At 43.3% G+C, this 18,396-nt stretch overlaps 1 protein-coding gene across 2 annotated transcripts in view; it reads right to left on the reverse strand.

Annotated features, from left to right (window-relative positions):
• Window positions 1–18,396, reverse strand: part of ATF6 (activating transcription factor 6) — a 191,596-nt gene that overhangs the window by 116,158 nt on the left and 57,042 nt on the right. For both annotated transcript variants that reach the window (XM_077760060.1, XM_077760059.1), the window contains exons 10-12: window positions 11,180–11,311; window positions 5,818–5,931; window positions 4,719–4,818 (exon numbers count right to left, since the gene is read on the reverse strand). In XM_077760060.1, the coding sequence (XP_077616186.1) occupies window positions 4,719–4,818; window positions 5,818–5,931; window positions 11,180–11,311 (346 nt within the window). The remainder of the gene's footprint in view (window positions 1–4,718; window positions 4,819–5,817; window positions 5,932–11,179; window positions 11,312–18,396) is intronic.

The following is an 18,396-nucleotide window of genomic DNA, read 5'->3' on the forward strand; positions in this document are numbered from 1 at the left end:
CATAATGAAATTAGATCCTATTGTTTACCGAATTAAACACAAAGATCTTCATGCCAAAATGTACCTATGGACGAAGCCAGCGTTAAAGAGATTAAAGAGAAAAGCGATGACTTTCCTGGCCAGAGAACACCCCAGTCTGGAAACTTAGTGGCCCACATATGCTATACTGGGAACCTGTCTTCTTCTAGCATCTGCTTTGCACTAAGCCTTCTTCTATTCCTTGCCAGTTTTGTAGACTAATCTTCTGAAGAGTTTTTTTAAGGGGATCAGACAGAGTTCAAGGGTACATTACTAATTATTATGTTAGGAAGTGACCTTATTATTACCCTGTCAACGTGGCTTAAGTAAGTGTATAAGACTATTAGCATTTGTTCATTACTGTATCCATCCATCCATCCATCCATCAGTAATGGAACTTTTTATGGAGCACCTATGACATGCACTGGGAAGACAGACATGTGGAAGCAATACAATGTGATAAATGCTAAAAGAGAAGAACATACAAAGAGTTAAAGGGAAAAAAAAAAAAAGAGGGAACAGTTTAGTGAATGGAACCAATATGCAGGGATGAATATTGGGCTTCCAATTTCTGACTCTGTAAAAAGTCAAGGATCTTATTGTATGAAAATCTACTGTAGGTCTTACATATAATAGGTATTCAATAAATGCTTTTTTACTTATTTGTTTTTTAATGTTTATTTTTGAGAGAGAGAACTCTTATCTCACAGGTTCATGAGTTCTAGCCCTGCATGAGGCTCTGCACTGGGATTCTCTCTCTCAGTCTCTCTCTGCCCCTTCCCTGCTCGTGCTCTCTCTCTGAAAATAAGTAAACCTAAAATATAAATTTACTGACATACCCTTCAATAAATGCTTTTTATATACATATTTTTAACATTTATTCATTCAGGAGGGATGCGGTGGGGGGAGACACAGAATCTGAAGCAGGCTCCAGGATCACAGCTGTCAGCACAGAGCCTGACTCAGGGCTCAAATTCAAACTGCAAGATTATGACCTGAGCCAAAGTCAGACGCTTAACCGACTGAGCCACTCAGGCACCCCTCAATAAATGCTTATTAAACAAAAATTTTAAAAGCATCAATAAAATGAGGGGCGCCTAGGTAGCTCAGTCGATTGAGCGACCGACTCTTGATTTTGGCTCAGGTCATGATCTCATGGTTCATGGGATCCAGCCCCGCGGTGGGCTCTCCACTGACAGCGTGGAGCCTGCTTGGGATTCTCTCCTTCTCTCTCTCTCTGCCCCTCCCCCACTCAGGAACTCTCTCTTGAAATAAACAAACATCTAAAAAATATATATATCGATAAAATAAAAAAGGAAAAAAGAAAAACAAATACAAGATAGTAAGCTTACTGATAGTTTATGAGTAGTAAATAAAGCCAAAATTAAATTACAGCTAGCTGATAAAAACAATGTTTAAAATTAAGAGATTAAATATCTGGTGAATTTTTTAATTAAATTTTTAAAATATATTTTTATTTATTTTTGAGAGAAAGAGAGAGAGGGAGAGAGAGAGCATGAGCAGGGGAGGGGCAGAGAGAGAGAGAGGGAGACACAGAATCTGAAGCAGGCTCCAAGCTCCGAGCTATAGGCTCAGAGCCTGATGTGGGGCTCGAACTTGTTCGCAAGCTGTGAGATCATGACCTGAGCTAAAGTCAGAGGCCCAACTGACTGAGCCACCCAGGTTCCCCTATTTTACCTTCATTTTGAACAGTATGTTCACTAATTTGCCCCTTTACCGTTTCTGGACTCACAATCTAGAAAAAGTAGAATTATGAAATGGGACAAGCCAAATCAAGGATATAATGCTTAAGAGAGCTCACATATTTCAAAGAAATGTCAATTTGTCAAATGTACATAATATCTTGACTAGTGGAACCTTTTAAGCCCCTGGAAAAAGTGGCTGTGAGGACAAAGAGGGTTGAAAGAAGGAGAGAAGACTAAGCAGAGTAGGTACAGCTCTCCACACTAAGAAAGGGGATCCGAGGAAACCCTCGTGTGTTTTGGTACTGACAACAGCATAAGCAGAATGATCCTTCTCCTTCGGACCAAGAAGTTCTTTCACCCTTGACAAGCAGAGAGTCGTCCCTGGCATTCCTGTCTCTGTAACAGCGACGAGTCCCACAATTCTGATCGTTGTCTAAGCTCATTACAGAAAAGATATACACCCCAGAATGCAAAGAGGTAATACCTGAGATGAAACTACATGTCTCCTCATGTTTAAAGGCTGTGAGATAAAAACAAAATTATCTTCTTTACGTTAATTCCTTCAAGATCAGAGGTGCCTGGGTGGCCCAGCTGGTTAAGTGTCTGACTCTTGCTTTCAGCTCAGTCATGATCTCTGGTTCTGGCCCAGAGTCCACGTGGGGCTCAGCACTGGGCACAGAACCTGTTTAAGAGTCTCTGTCTCTCTCTCTCTCTCCTTCTGCCCTTCCCCTACTCATGTTCTCGCTCTCTCTCAAAATAAGATAATTAAAACTTTAAAATATAAATATAGATGAGACCAAGTCCCTCCCCTGTGCAAACCTCTCAAAGCTGTCTTCTCAAACCTGGGATGAACCCACAGTTCTCACCGCAGCCTCAGGTCTGACGTGAAGTAGCCCCCGCTGCCCCTCCGATGTCAGCTTCTCCTCCTCTACCCCCGGATACTGCAGTCCAGCCTTACACAACTTCTCCATGTTCCTGAAATATCCACACTGTTTCCTCCTGAGGGTCTTTATATTTGCTGTTCCAGTTTTCTGGAAGCTCTTTCTCTAGATTCTCCCTTGGATCTTTACATTGTTTAATTCATTTTTTTGCTATTGTGAAAGCAATGTTCTCACCAATCCTTTTTCTTTTTCCTGAACACACAGGAAAATGACATTGGCCTCACCTACTGCAAGGGAGGCTGTGAAAAGTGACAGTTTTAGCCAACTGAACATTGGCTAAGTCCAGGCTGGATCCCTAAAACATTCTGCATAATCTTCCAAGCTCTCTCTTCCCCACACCCAAAGCTAGAAGCAAAGAATTTCAAGTTGTTGAGGTCACAGAGTAGAAAGAATCTGGATTCCTTAGTCATTGCTGAAAAAAAAGAAAAAGAAAAAAAGAAAAGGCATTCTAGGGGCACCTGGGTGGCTCAGTCAGTTAAGCGTCCGACTTTGGCTCAGGTCATGATCTCAAGGTTTGTTAAGTTCGAGCCCCGCGTGAGGCTCTGTGCTGAGAGCTCAGAGTCTGGAGCCGCTTCAGATTCTGTGTCTCCTTCTCTCTCTGCCCCTCCCCCACTCACACTGTCTCTCTCTTTCTCAAAAATAAACATAAAAAAAAAAGGCATCCTAGAGAGCCATATCAGACTTGGTGTGGGTAGGCAACAAATTTCTATTCCATTAAGCTGCTGAGATGTTGAGGTTAGTGGTTTACAACAACTAGCATTAACTACCCTGGCAATTACTATACTGACCCCTCTTTAGAGAAGCCTTCTCCAACCATTCAATCTAAAATGGCCACTCATCTCTCAATTTAACCTCTAATCTCCAACCCTATTTTTATTTTTGGAGAATTCCTAACTTTGAATATATTTAAATATTTTTTTCTTTTGTGATGAGAACTTTTAACCATAGACTTGCTTACTAACTTCCAAATATATGATACAGTATTAACAACTATAGTCACCATGCTGCACACTACATCCCTGGAACCTTTTTATTTTGTAACTAGGAATTTGTACCTTTTGACCATCTTCACCTGTTTCACCCACCCTGCAACCCCCCAGCCTCTGTACATGTTCTTTGTATCTAGGAGTTCAGTTTGTTTTCATTGTTTTTTTGTTTTGTTTTGTTTTGTTTTTACAGATTCCACATATAAGTGAGATCATGTAGTATTTGTCTTTGTCTGTTTTCACTTTACTCGTTTACTGGGTGTCTCTCCCACCAAAATGCAGGCTCCATGAAGGCAGGGATTTTATCATACTCACTGCCATACCCCAGGACCTAGAACCGTAGCTGGCTCATCATCACTACCACAGGTGCTGTGGGGAGGGAGCGTATCAGCGCCAGCTGGCAGCCTAAGCACTTCAGAAGCAACAGTGAATACCTGATGGATGCTGCAAGGACCACACACAGTGCTGTGCGGTAAAACCACATCAAGATGGAAGCCCAACGGGGGCGCCTGGCCGGCTCAGTCGAGAGAGCATGTGACTTCCTCTGATTTCGGGATTACAAATTCGAGCCTCACGCGGAGTACAGAGATTACTTAAAAATAAAATGTTAAAAAAAAAAAAAAAAGAAGCCCAACTAAATAGGTTCTAAGTATGAGCCGTCATTAACCTGTAGCCCCACGTGTCTAAGTTCACAATGTGCTCCTTGAAGATGTGCCTCCACGTCCAAGCTGGCCTGTTTCAACAGCCTCCTTTCGGAACAGAGGAGACGAACAGTAGTATTTATCATACCATGCGTGCTAAAATCCTGTGCCCTACAAGCCCACGGGCAGGAAGCCCGGGCTTGAAAGTAAACGTGAGGGAGAGAGCAAGCGGAGGCCCCTGCCCGAGCTGCGGAACCCAGGCGGACGGCGCCAGCGCCAGTGCCAGCCGCATGTGGGGCAGCAGGACGCAGAGGGAAGCAACTGAAGTTCAAGTTTCCCACGCTTCCCGGGGAAGAAAGCAAGCCATCTGAGGGGAGACGTCCAACAGACGTGCCAACTGCTGTTTAGCAACAAGCACAAACCAACCTGAAGAATGCGGGTCCTCTGCTGATGGTTCGTCATTCTTCTGGACTTGGTCCTTTCCACCTCATGCCTGTGGACCCATCCTCGAAGCTCATGGTTTAACCTATAAAACAGCTTTGTTAAACACGCTTCAGAGAAACAAACATCTCACTCTAGGTTGAAAATGAATTTAATCATATTCTACAGGTCCAGTTCATTTTAACATGACATGCATTTTTATACAGTAGCCTCCTTGATCGTGAGTTCAAAAATTTTTTAAAAAAATAGCTAAATACCTTCCAAACATAAATACTGGATGCACAAGCTTTTTCACGAGGAAAATATTTCCTATTTCTGCCCCTGGGCTACATAAACACCAACACTGGCCACACGGGAGAGCATTCAACAAGCCACAGGATCCTGACAGCAAGAGGTGCATTAAAGCCTTTGAAAACCATGCTCTTTGGGGAGAAGGGACAGAATGAACTCAATGGCTCAGGAAAAACTAGTGGGGGAGAGGGGGATAAATTTCAGTGCACTATAACCCAATATGTCCAACACTGGGAATATAAAAGGTACTAGTTCAAATACCAGTTCCCTTTACTGTGCTTACTTGCACGGCAGCTGTGAAGATGTGAGGCTCTGCTCACTTACCTACAGTTGATTACTACTTAAAGAACTGAAGGAGCCTTTGAGGCTCAAGGATAAAATCCAAAATCACAGGAAAATATTCAAGGGAAAAGGAGACAGGGAAGGGTGAAGGCGCCCTCATGGGACCCTATCTCCAGAATCGCCACTCTTCACCCTGGTACCTTCCTAACTTGGAGAGAAAGGTGCGTGAGTGTTACCACCCTCAAGTCTAACATCCTGAATGTTTACATTAATATCACTCAGATAAGGCATGCTTAAGTAGGCAACCCCAAGGCCCTCACCCAAGACAGACCCGTCGCCATCTTTATCAGGTTGGTGGGGAAACGGGACAACAACTGACATGCCCGTGGTCACCGACAAATAATCAGAGATCCTCTCTGCCACTTCATCAATCTGCACAAGTAGTTTTCGAGCCTTCAAAGCTAACCCCAGGAGCGCACTCGGTGCTTCTGCAGCCACCTACAGCACTCACCTGAGAGATTCTGTGGTGTTGATCGGAGGCCGACAAGGAGGGGGAGGGATGTAGAGGAGCGGCTCTTCGCTTAGCACCATTAGGGCCTTGTCGTTCGAAACAGAATGATCATATCTGGAAAACACACGCAGAAAATACATCTCCTCAGGTCTTAAATTCCTTAAGGAGTCTGCTATAAGAAAATCATCACTAGCATTAACATTTCATGGAAATAAAAACAATACTAAGTAGGACATACAGCAAGACAGAAGCAAATGCAATAGAAAAGGAGGGAGTGGAGGCCACAGAGCACAAATGTCACTTTCCTGTTTTCTGCAGACACTGCCAGGGTAACTGCCACTTACCCAGCCACCGTTTATGGAGCAATCGCTACATATCAAAAACTAAGGAAACGACGGTAACACATGGCCCGTGTGTTCAATGAGCTCAAGGCATATGCAGAGCTGCTGGGACACAGGTGACACAGCAATGGGGGAAGCAAGGGGACAGACCCACTAACTCATAGAAAGACAGTATCATGTGACCAGGACTAACGTTTCACGGTCATGCACAATTCTGTGATAACAAAACTGAAGTCTCCCGAAAACTGTGCATGACAGGGGCAAGGAGAAGCATAAACACTTGGTGGCAGAGAACTGAAAGTGTTGAAAAGCTGAATATAAATTTTAGAATCACGGGGCACCTGGGTGGCTCAGTCGGTTAAATGTCTGACTCCTGATTTCGGCTCAGGTCATGATCTCACGGTTCGTGGGACTGAGACCCATGTTGGGCTCTGAACCGTCAGTGCAGAGCCTGCTTGGAATTTCTCTCTGTCTCTCTGCCCCACCCCTGCTCACATGTGTGCTCCCTCTCTCTCTCAAATTAAACTTTTTTTTAATTTAGAATCATGAAAAAATCTGAATCACTAATAAAACATCTAAGTAAAGTTAACCAATTACTCCATTAGCTTCAAAAAATCCACTTTCCTAACAGTCACACTAATCTACTGCAGGGGAGTTCACATCAAGGGTGCGACGGAGGGAGCACAACCCAGGCTGTCAATCAGAAGTCGAGCCGCATTTTTTTTGTCCTCACTCTGCTACTTTAACCTTTCTCACTAAAAAAATCTGAGATCTGGTCTTGAATTTCTTGACACTCATGCTCTGGATTCAGAAAACATGGTATGCTAAAACTCGAAAAGAAAAAATGTAAACACAAAATTGGACATGGCTAGATTCAGTTTTCATTAATTCATCCAACCAGTATTTACTACACCCCAACCATGTGCCCGGTACTGTGCTAGGAATCCACCGGGGAACGAGAAAAATGAAGTCTCTCCCCTCAAAGACCTTAAGGGGGAAGGTGGACCAACTATAAGGGAACAAACACATTAAATAAATCCAAAGAAAGACTCTAGCTAGACAGAGAAAACCAGTGGCAGGAGCTACTCTGGATGAAATGGTCTGAGGGGTCGGTACTTAAGTCAAGGCCTAAAGGATGAGAGGGAGCCAGTGCTGTGGAAACTGGGGAGACTGTGCTCCAGGCAGAGGCAGTGGGGAGGACGTGGGCTTGCAGTGGGCAGGACGTGGCCTTGCAGTGGGGAGGACGTGGCCTTGCAGTGGGCAGGACGTGGCCTTAAGGAACTTACGGAAGAGCACTCACCGGCTGAAGGGCTGTGCGCAGGTGCGGGAGGCACAAGACAGGCGAGGAGGCAGCCCGGACTATAATGAGGAATTACTGAACACAATGAGAAGCCCACAGAAGGCTGTTAAGGAGAGGCGTGATGCATTCCAGGTTACGCCTGCACCCTGCCACTGCACCAAAACCGGATTTGAAGGGGAAACTGGGAGGCCAGTCAGGAGACGGCTTTAATCCAGGCGAGAGCGGAGACAGCACGACTCAGGTGCTGCCGGTGAAGACGGAGGGCAGTGAACGGACGGAAAGAGCATCAATGGCACTTGCTGAAAGGGAGGAATCGGGTTTCTGGCTGAAGCAGCAGCAGAACGAGGAAGACCTGTACAGCAGTGGCTGGGAGACGAACAAGGAGAGGGGCGCAGAGGCCCGCCATGCGTGGGTGAAGTCTGACATGTTAAAACAAGGGATGTCAAGGAAACTCCGGGGCAGAGGAGTGTGGAGACTCAGAAGGGGCATCCGGGTGGGAAACCTAAGTTTGCGAGTTGTCAGGATACAGAGATATGGGCTGTGTGCTAAATTACGGACGAGTCACATAGGCAGAAAGGAAACTAAAAAGTCCACAGTTCCAGATGATGAGATTTGGAGGAGCCCAGAAACAAGACTGAAGCAGAGGCTCGTGAAAAAGACAGAAACTGAAAAATGGAGCAACACAGGGAAGAATTTTTTCAAGGCAGGAGGGATCCACACGGCCAGATGTGGAGGAAAGATCAAGATGAAGACAGAAGTTTCCACTGAATGTGGCAACACTGAAATAACTGGCCTCTTTGACAAAAATAATTTTGGCAGAGCAGAAAAGTAACTTCAGAAGATTAAAGTTACAGACTGCTGTGTAAGCCACACACAACAGCTGAGGACATGTGGACCATTCCTCCTGCAAGTTACACCAGAACATTCTCCATGTCCTCTCTTCTGCCACTGGGAACTACCATGTTTGGAATAACACAGAGATGGCAGCACACAGGCAGTAACTGCACACATGTCACCCTGAAATTAAGTGTTGAGGGAGAAGGGGAAAAAACCCTCTCCTTTGTACTTGGGAAACTAAATGCCTGTAAGAGGAGGCTGTTTGCTACACTAAAAGCAAACAAAAAACACCACCACCACCACCAAAGACCTGTCTCGTGTGCCTTAGTTTAAAAAAACCAGGTCTTTGTACCTAGGAAAATACAGCTTCTGTCCATCGGAGAAGTATAAAGTTACTTTTGAAAATATATTTTTTATTTAGAACTTTATTTCCATATGATAAGCCCTAGTATAATGTCTGCACATCTTTGCTAACCGGCTTTGTTCTATTAGCCAAAAATATTCTTTGGAAACGAAAAAAAAAATCTGATAGGAGAAATACCAGGAAGGACCTGGGTGGGGCTGAAGGGAAAAGAAAAGGGAGAGTCTGAGCCAACGTGCAATCTGGAGACAATCAGATCCACACTAACCCCGAGGAGGCCCGCGTTCTAGGCCGCTTGCGAACACATCACATCGACAGAAAACATCTCAGCAAGTAAGTCACTAAAGCAGAGGACAGTGCTAGGGAGGGAGAGTTACTGAGGATTCCTGGAATAAAGACCAGTTGTGTCTGATGCCTTATACACGGGGTAACCTCCGCTTCCCATTTATCCAAGACAGCCCTGGACTTGGCCTGATGGCCCCACGTAATTATTACTTAGCACTACAGGTATCCCAGCATATTCATGCTTACAAGTGTCCCAGTTTGGTTCACAAATTGTATGGTTATCTTGTATTATATCACACATTTCTAAAACTGGAAACTTATGCAGTTAGTTACTAAATGATAAGAGAATGTAGTATTATAAATTATGGGATTATAATCTACTCCTTTTTGATTTGAACCAGTTCTCAACATTCTCCTCAAAAATGACACAGATTAAAAAGTAAATGCATTAAAAAATAAAGTGCCATGGCTATGTATGGCACTTCAAACCACTTAAAATTCAGTGCAAAACAGATTCGTACTTGCCACTTTTGAACGTTTCGCAAACAGTTTTGGTATCTTCTATTCAGGATTTATAATGATAAAAGTAAAAATATCAAATCGGCGGACTGATACCTATTTGAATTTCCCAAGCTGCTCAATAATGTTAGATATTTCAAGAGATTTGCATGCAGCCAAAAATCCATAACCGTGTCCATTTATTTTCCCTCAACACCAGGCAGCTGGCACAGGCCATGCTGACTTTGGGGTGGGGGACAGCAGATGGCTTGCATTTCATATACTACTTTGAAAGCTGACAAATTACAGCCAGAAGGTCATTCACATACCTAGGTCGGACTAGGATAACCAGAGCACTGTGTTCTCCATGTCACCTTACTCTACCACAGACAGGTCGAGGAAGGTTTCTTCTGTGGTTAGTTCAAAGTAAAGAATATTCTAGTGAAGGCTCCCTGACTTAATTGCAAGTATACAATCAATAGCTTGTTCCACTTTTTAACGACCAGCAATATGTACCTAAAGGGCACAGTCTCCACTCTCATAAATCCAAACACTATCACATTTGGGTTGTGACTTTTGATGGATCTCACGTGGACGACAACAGGACTCAAAATTACATGTAGAACATGTGGGGCAAACTTGGACAAATTACTCTGAAAATGACAGAAACTATTAAACTCTAGCAATGTTTAAAGACACTGTTAAGTGAGCACTAAGCTCAGTAGGTCAGCAGTACAGTTAAATTGGGCATGTAAAAAAAAAACAAGAAATCTTATATAACATTTCCCCACGTTACAGCGCCCATCACGTGCGCTGCGCGGAGCTAACCGCCAAGTAGTTCTCTGCACCCTCCGCCACACTCAACATCGTACTTTACACACTGCAGATTCCTACGACCGTGAACACTAGTGTTTTTCCTAGGAAGGCTAAATGGACACAAGCCCATAGGACTACGGGAATAATTTCGTTCAGTGGTCTGGCTGTCACAGTAAAAATGTTTTTAGAAAGTATTCCCCGACAGCTCTTGGCCAGAATTACAAGTAAACAAATCTCCGGGGGTCCCACAGCACTACGCTGTGCGGCGGCTGCCACGCTGGGGTCTCCCTTTGCCCTGCTGATCAAGGACCCAGCTCCACTCGGCCCTAGTGACACAGAGAAACGAAGATAAAAAGTATACAGCTTTAAAAACGTCCATTACAACCTTCTCCTAGTTTACATAACACGGACCTTGTGTTTTCATAAAATTTTAAGTCCTTTACTGTTGACAAGCCATACAGAAGTTTACTAAGACAATACTAAACTGTAACAAGCGAGGGAGATTCAACAAAGGTCACAATAAACACAATTTATAAAAAATAAATTCCGCCATATTGCATTCATCACAAGACGACACTATTAGATACACTATATTGTAATCATGGGATAAAAAACTGTATTAGAAACATTACGTATAACGTAATGTGTATATGCCGTATGCGCCTCAGTGTCTATAGAAGTGCACGTAAACTGAGATTTTAAGGCCACATCTCTACAAGAATTTCAAAACGGAGAACAGTTTCAAAAGTAAATTTACTCTCAGAACTGACCTTCACAGTAAAATTTACCAAGGGCCTCAATAACTTGTTTGTTCTACTAATTAAAATCGTGCATCAAGAATCTAGACATTAAGTTATACTAGATCATTCTCTACGGCAGTTTCCTTAAATCATCGTAACAGACAGAGACATGCCATCTTCTAACCTGTAGCTGGTTTTCTGGATGATACCATCTGATGTGTCTTGCACCTCTTTAGCAGAAAATTCTAGAAGATGCCTCCTCTGATTTGCGGGGTTCACACTAGGATTCTTTCTCCTGGCATCCTGTTCCAACATGCTGAAGATTGTAAAAAAATGAAACGATAATTGAAATAAAAGTAAGTCACACATATGCAAGCTGTATTAGCACGAAAGCAAACCACGATTCCATCATGGACCCACCACGGTTCCACCAGGCGCGGGAACCAAACGGCTGATCGCTGTGGTCAGAGCCCCCGCCCGCTACCCTGTCCACAGGCAAAACAAGCTTGAGAATAATTGCTGTGAAAAATAGTAAGTACCTCATTTTTAAATAACAGCGGTATTCTACATGCTTTAAAAACTCAATACTTTTGTTAAGTATGTATAGGAAGTAGAAACAAGTACAATATACATATAAATAAATCTTAAACTCAGGCAGTACACTGAAGTAAGTCCCCCTGGATGCTGCAAACTGGTATTTTAATGAGGAAGGGCTTCAAATGAGATCCCGAGCTTTTCCCCTTATCCGCAGTCAAACTCATCAGCATTTCACAATCCCAGAAGGCAGGCTATCAAGTAACAAAACATTTTTTAAAATACTCCTACTTTTACTTACATGTAAAAATTTCCTATTTACTTCTTTTCTGCATGTGTGCCAATACCTTCATTCATCAATGTATGTGCTCTTGGGGGGTATTAATTATTTGCAAGAAATATACATGTATACATTATATGTATGTTATATATATTACATATTATATATAAACGTATATATATATACACACACACACGTACACACATATATAAAGTAAATACTGCAATAGTCATTAAACACCTTTAGCTCATTAATCATGGGCTTAGAAATCTGGCTCACCAATAAGATATTCTGTGTGTATGCGCGCTTTATCATATAACACCATGCGGGCAATTTACACGAGCTCTACAGTCTTCGTAAAATTAAACACAAGCGATGCTCCTTAGGGAAACACAAAAGAAGGGGTGCCAGGCTCTACTCAGGAAAGTCAGGCTGACAAAGAGGTCACGATTAAGGGCCCTGTGGTCTAAGAGAAGAGGAGTTCTCTGGGGTGTGGCAGTTGCTGCCACACCTGGGGAAAACAGTGTTAGGGGGAAACAGGGAGCAGGTTCACCTTTCTAGAATCTTTTTCTGACCTCTTATCTCCTCAGTTCCTCCCCGCCAAGAACCACTGCTGTCCGGTGGTCCTCATACAGCGTGCTGTAGGGCTTGGACATCCTGAAAACTCTTCAAAGGTATATCACCAAATGAGGAGCCTTGAGGAGCATTTAATTTTGCTATCATTGAGGATACATTTTTGTCACCACTGTATCTTTCAGACAGAATGTCACAAGCAATACGAACCCTGCTGCAAATAAGGAACAAGGCCCAGTGGAGTGGCTAACTAAACTTAGGAGAACTTGGCTTGGTGAGTATTTAAGAAAACAGGAGATAAGCAGTAAATAATAATTTCGTAGGAAAGACATATACAGGGTGTGAGGGTAACTGCAGAATTGTTTTTTCTTTTTACAACTTTTCTTAAAATTTTTTATATGTCTTTATTTTATTTTGAAAGAGAGAGACAGAGAGCAAGCGTGGGAGGGGCAGAGAGAAAGAGACACAGAATCCGAAGACAGGCTCCAGGCTCTAAGCTAGCTGTCAGCACAGAGCCTGACACGGGGCTCGAACCCACAAACTGTGAGATCATGACCTGAGCCGAAGTCAGACGCTCAACTGGCCGAGCCACCCAGGTGCCCCAAGATTTTACTTTTTTTTTTTAATTTTATTGCTTTATTTTTTAATGTTTTTATTTATTTTTGAAACAGAGAGAGATAGGGCACGTGCAGGGGAGGGGCAAAGAGAGAGGGAGATACAGATTCCGAAGCAGGCTCTAGGCTCTGAGCTGTCAGCACAGAGCCCGACGCGGGGCTTGAACCCACAAACGTGAGATCATGACCTGAGCCGAAGTTGGAGGCTTAACCAACCGAGCCACCCAGGCACCCCAAGATTTTACTTTTAAATCTTTCAAGTGTGGTGCCAAAAATTCTACTTAGGAACGGATGCTGTAAACAAAACAATGTTAACACCTTTCTCCTCAGTTTACAGAATCTCAGTTAACTACCTACACTGTGTTAGTGACACATCCACGTAATAACATCCCCGTTCGGGACAAGTTCGCCCTCAACCCCTCCAGAGACTAAGAGGAGCTCTACCACCCCAACTACTCAAAGAGTTATGTTTCCCCTTGTTTTAAATAGAAATGTGCTTCTTTATAACTTTCCCCGTTGGGTGCTGGTTCTGGGCTCCGTGGCTCTTCAGAAGACGCCTTCTCCCCACGTCCAAAGACACAGGACCCCTCCCCGCAGGCTCTCTCTGTCAAGGCTGTGGTCTCTTCCCCACGTTCTTCTTTGCGGCGCAGTGTCGGGCCTTCTCCTGTCATCACGCCACCCACAAGTGGTGTCCAGAACTGGCCACGGTACTTCTCAGGTGTTATGACAAGTCAGGATGGAACAGATAACTCCTTCCCATGTTCTAGACAATTCTTCTTCCACTGATGCAGTCTAATATCACGCAGGCTTTTTTCGCAGTTACATCACATGTTGTTTATACTGAGCCTGGTTTAATCAAAATCCCAACCTCCTCACAAACTCATTTTGAACCATTACCTTCTTCTCCCTTCCTCTCCCACTTCCAATTCCAAATTTATGTAACTGAGTTTTGATATCAGCAGAATAATTTACATCAATTCCTTTAAAAATATCATTCGGCCTACTAACTGGTCAAGAACTTCTAGGATCCTGGGGTGCCTGGGTGTCTCAGTTGGTTATGCATGCGACCTCGGCTCAGGTCATGATCTCACGGTTTGTGGGTTCAAAGCCCACGTTGGGCTCTGTGATGACAGCCAGTTCAGAGCCTGGAGCCTGCTTCAGATTCTGTATCTCCCTCTCTCTCTGACCCTCCCCTGCTCATGCTGTGTCTCTCTCTCAGAAATAAAAACTTAAAAAATTTTTTTAATTAAAAAAAAGAGAACTTCTAGGATCCTAATTAGCAAAAGAAATTCTCCTTCTAAACAAGGATCAGCATGCCACCAACATCCTCAACTAAACTGTTATTTAAACATTGAAAAGAACAGAACAAAGAAATTGAGTCATGGAGCGTGCCCCGAGAGAAAGCCTTACAAAAATATAAATTTAACCACTACTGACTTAATTATATCAAACGGTCCAAAATTTCCCGTCTTGACGATACAGATATTACAAGATTGTTAAATGGTCTTCTAAGATGCAAACACAGTATGACAGCAGCTGCCATTTTCTGAGCACCTACTGCATATTAGGGACTGAAGACGGAAGTACAAACTGAGGCTCAAAGAGTTTAAACAACTTGCCCAAGGTCATGCTCTAAGTAATTCAAGAAAGCAAGATCTGAACCTAGGACTGAAACTCCATTACTGCATTACGCTGACACCACTTCTTAGAATGACTGATTATTCATTTATTTAAAATGCATTAAATGAATGTTCCAGGAACCATGTACAATGGTAAAGACCCAAAGATAAAAGAAAGGTAAAAATCAAATTACAGTTATGTGTCATGTGATAAAATACAACAGTGGTTAATGCTTTAATAAAGGTAATGCTGAATGCTATGGCAGCATACAGCTAAGGCGCCTGATTTTTACTAAGAGGATTGCAAAGGTATCTTAAATAAAAAGCAATAAATAAACAGGTGGAAAAGGAGAGGGAGTGAAGGAAGGCATTCTGCACGAATGGAACAGTATATGAAAAAAGCACACAGGTATAGGAGAACATGTTATGCTCCAGGAACTGAAAGTGAAGCAGGAGAGGGTGTGAGGTGGGCACACACATGTGTAAGCACACAGTGAGAAGGGGTCTCAGAGAGAGGGGGGAAAGAAAGGGCACCAGAACGATAAGACAAGGCTAGATTAGGCCGTACCTGCCACAGTATCACTAAGTCTAGCAACTTATTCAAATAACAGTAACACAACTAGCATGTTTTGGGGGCACCTGGGTGACTCAGTTGGTTGAGCAGCCGACCCTTGGTTCCACCTCAGGTCATGATCTCGTGGTTCGTGCGTTTGAACCCCACGTCGGGCTCTGCACTGACAGTGTGGAGCCTGCTTGGGATTCTCTCCTCCTCTCCCTGCCCCTTCCCTGCTCATTCTCTTTCTCTCTCTCAAAATAAACAAGTAAACTTGAAAAAAACTTTTAAAACTAGCAAGTTTTGTTCTTGTTTTAATTTTGGTACTCAGGTATCATATCCTTTTCTGTTTATTTTTTTTTAAAGACTTTATTTATTTTTAAGATTTTTAAAAAAATAATCTCTACATGAGGCTCGAACTTACAACCCCGAGATAAAGGGTCACATGCTCTGGGCCAGCCAAGTTCCCCTATCATAATACCCCTTTCTACATCAGAATCTTCCCTATGATTATTGTTCAATTCCCTGGTATAATCACCTCTTTCCTTCACCAACTGCTATTACAATCATCTCCTAGTCACCTAGACAACTTGAAAAACAGCAGATTACCAGAACAGCTACCCTGCTTCCCTGGCTAAGGGGCATAAGCTTCTGAAAAGGAGGCTCCTGGGGCGCCTGGGTGGCTCAGTCGGTTAAGCATCCAACTTCAGCTCAGGTCATGATCTCAAGGTTCGTGNTATAAAAATAAATAAAAATTTAAAAAAATAAAAAGGAGGCTCCCTCGATAACTCTCACAGGTAACTCCCAAGCCAAGCGCTGCTATGCTTCTGGAAGCAGCTTCACTTCTGGTTCCTTGAATCCTACTATCAACTAGCAATTAACACACTTGCCTAGTTTCTCTGGATCAGAAAGCCCCTTCCTCTAGCGGTGATTCTCAAAGTGTGGTCCCTGGACCAGCAGCATGAGCATCCCCTGACAGCTAGAAATGTAAATTCTTGGACCCTACCCCATTCATACTCACCCAGAAATTGGGGGAACGGTGCCCGACCAGCCATATAGGTGATGAGGACACACAGGGATGTTTGAGAACCGCCATTTTAAATAATCTTGTCCTTCACAGCATCTTTCCTATCTCACCCCCTAAAAGCTACACAGTTTTCACAGCGAATCCAACAGAAGTGGACACTGGGGAGAAGGACGGGAAGGCAGACAGGAAGTATGGGGACGGGTAGTCAGAAGCATCTGTATGGTTCATGCATGACTCACAAAGTAAATTAGTTCACAATAAATACTTGGACGTTTTAAAAGAGCCTTTCTACTGATCATTGGTTTTTTTTTTGTTGGGGGTTGGGGGGAGGACGAGTGAAGGAGGGACAGGGAGCGAGGGGAACAGAGGATCTGAAGCAGGCTCTGTGTCGACAGCAGACTCCCAAACCGCGAGACCATGACCTTTGCCGGAGTCCGGCGCAAAACCAACTGAGCCTCCCAGGTGCTCCAGTCATTGTTCTTTGGATGATTTTCACCAAAAGATGGGCGTTTTGATTCATAGTTTACGGCTGTTACAAGCAAATGCCTTGAGTCTAACCACCAGTTTAGTTTATTTCACGTGTAGCTGAGCTGCGCTGGTCACTCAGCAGCTGCACTTGCTGGAAATCAGTTTGGATGGTGACTGGTTGGTTTGGCTCACAAGTGAGCCCTGTTTGTCACTACTGCCCACACAGGTAATGATTATCACAGTGTCATGACCACCGACCTTTCACTTTAGCTACTCTAGTAACTTTTACCTTTTTTTTTAGCCTCAATTATTATCTACCCATTGGCCCAGGATGTATTTTGAAAAGTAATATATTAAGAAACTTCGTAAAGAATCTTTTAAAAAGTTTTCACTCACTTTGTTTTTGGTTGTTGCTGTCATCTGGCCTCCATTCTTCACAGACTTTTTTTTTTAAGTCTTAAAATGAAATTTCTCTTAAGCTATTTACAGACAAGCCGACAGTCCAATTCAGCTCAAAAGAAACTACTAACGCTTGAACCCTACGAAAAGGCCTACAGAAACTAATTTTAACCAACTGAATGACTGCAGATTTCTATTTCCCTTCTTTTTATTAATATCAGAAAGACAAGAAAGAGCTTCATTTCATTGCCAGAATTCAAGACTGACTTAGGTACAAGTATTAACAAGGAATCTGACAGTTCTTATCATGGCCAAATGGACCCCAGAGTATGAGAAAATTGTTGATGTGTACTTTTAGATTCTTGACGTGAGTGTTAAGTCATTCAGTGTCTGTTTTCATTAATTTTCAAAAAACCCCAAGTTATTTTTTTTTTTAATTTACTTTTTGAGAGCGCGAGAGCAAGCAGGCGAGAGGTGGGGCAGGGCGGGGGACTCTCAAGCAGGCCCTGTGCTGTCAGCGCAGAGCCCAATGCAGGGCTCGATCCCACGAACCGTGATTATGACCTAAGCCGAAGTCAAGAGCCAGACGCTTAACCAACGGAACCACCCAGGTGCCCCAGAAAACTTAAATGTCTACTAATACAGACAGATGGGTCGGAGTCCCAGTATGAGCCGGTGTGAGAAGGGCAATGACTATAGACAGCCAATAACATTAATAAAACAGTCTAATCAAAATCTTTGCAAAATTAGCTTAAACTAGGTACTAGTCCATGTTTTAAAAAAAAATTTTTTAAATCTCTATTTATTTTTGAGAGTGAGACAGAGACAGAGTATGAGCAGGGGAGAGGCAGACACAGAATCTGAAACAGGCTCCAGGCTCCAAGCTGTCAGCACAGAGCCCGTCGTGGGGCTCAAACCCACGAACCATGAGATCATGACCTGAGCCAAAGTCGGACGCTTAACCGACTGAGCCCCCACCCAGGCGCCCCTCTAATCCATGTTTTAAATAAATGAATCAATACTAAGAAAACAAAAGTCCCTACACGTCTCTGTGATCAAAAACACGCTACACTGCAGGAGACACAACTGTTTTAAACCACAAAACCAGCACCACACGGAGAAGCCCTGCTGCTGTTCGGGCCCAGGGGCCTGAAAGCACAGATGAATAAACCACAAATAATTTCAATGTCTCCAAAAGTCTGGGCAAAGAATTCTAAGAACTGTTACTTTACTTTTTCAGTTACAAAATTCTAAAAGCAAACGACTGTTTTAGATGACTGTGAAGCCGCGTTGTCAAGATACGACTTCAGACGCCCCATTTTCATACCACGAAG

Source organism: Crocuta crocuta, unplaced genomic scaffold (genome assembly GCF_008692635.1).
Source record: "Crocuta crocuta isolate KB4526 unplaced genomic scaffold, BGI_CrCroc_1.0 scaffold133, whole genome shotgun sequence".
Taxonomy (NCBI): Eukaryota; Metazoa; Chordata; class Mammalia; order Carnivora; family Hyaenidae; genus Crocuta; species Crocuta crocuta.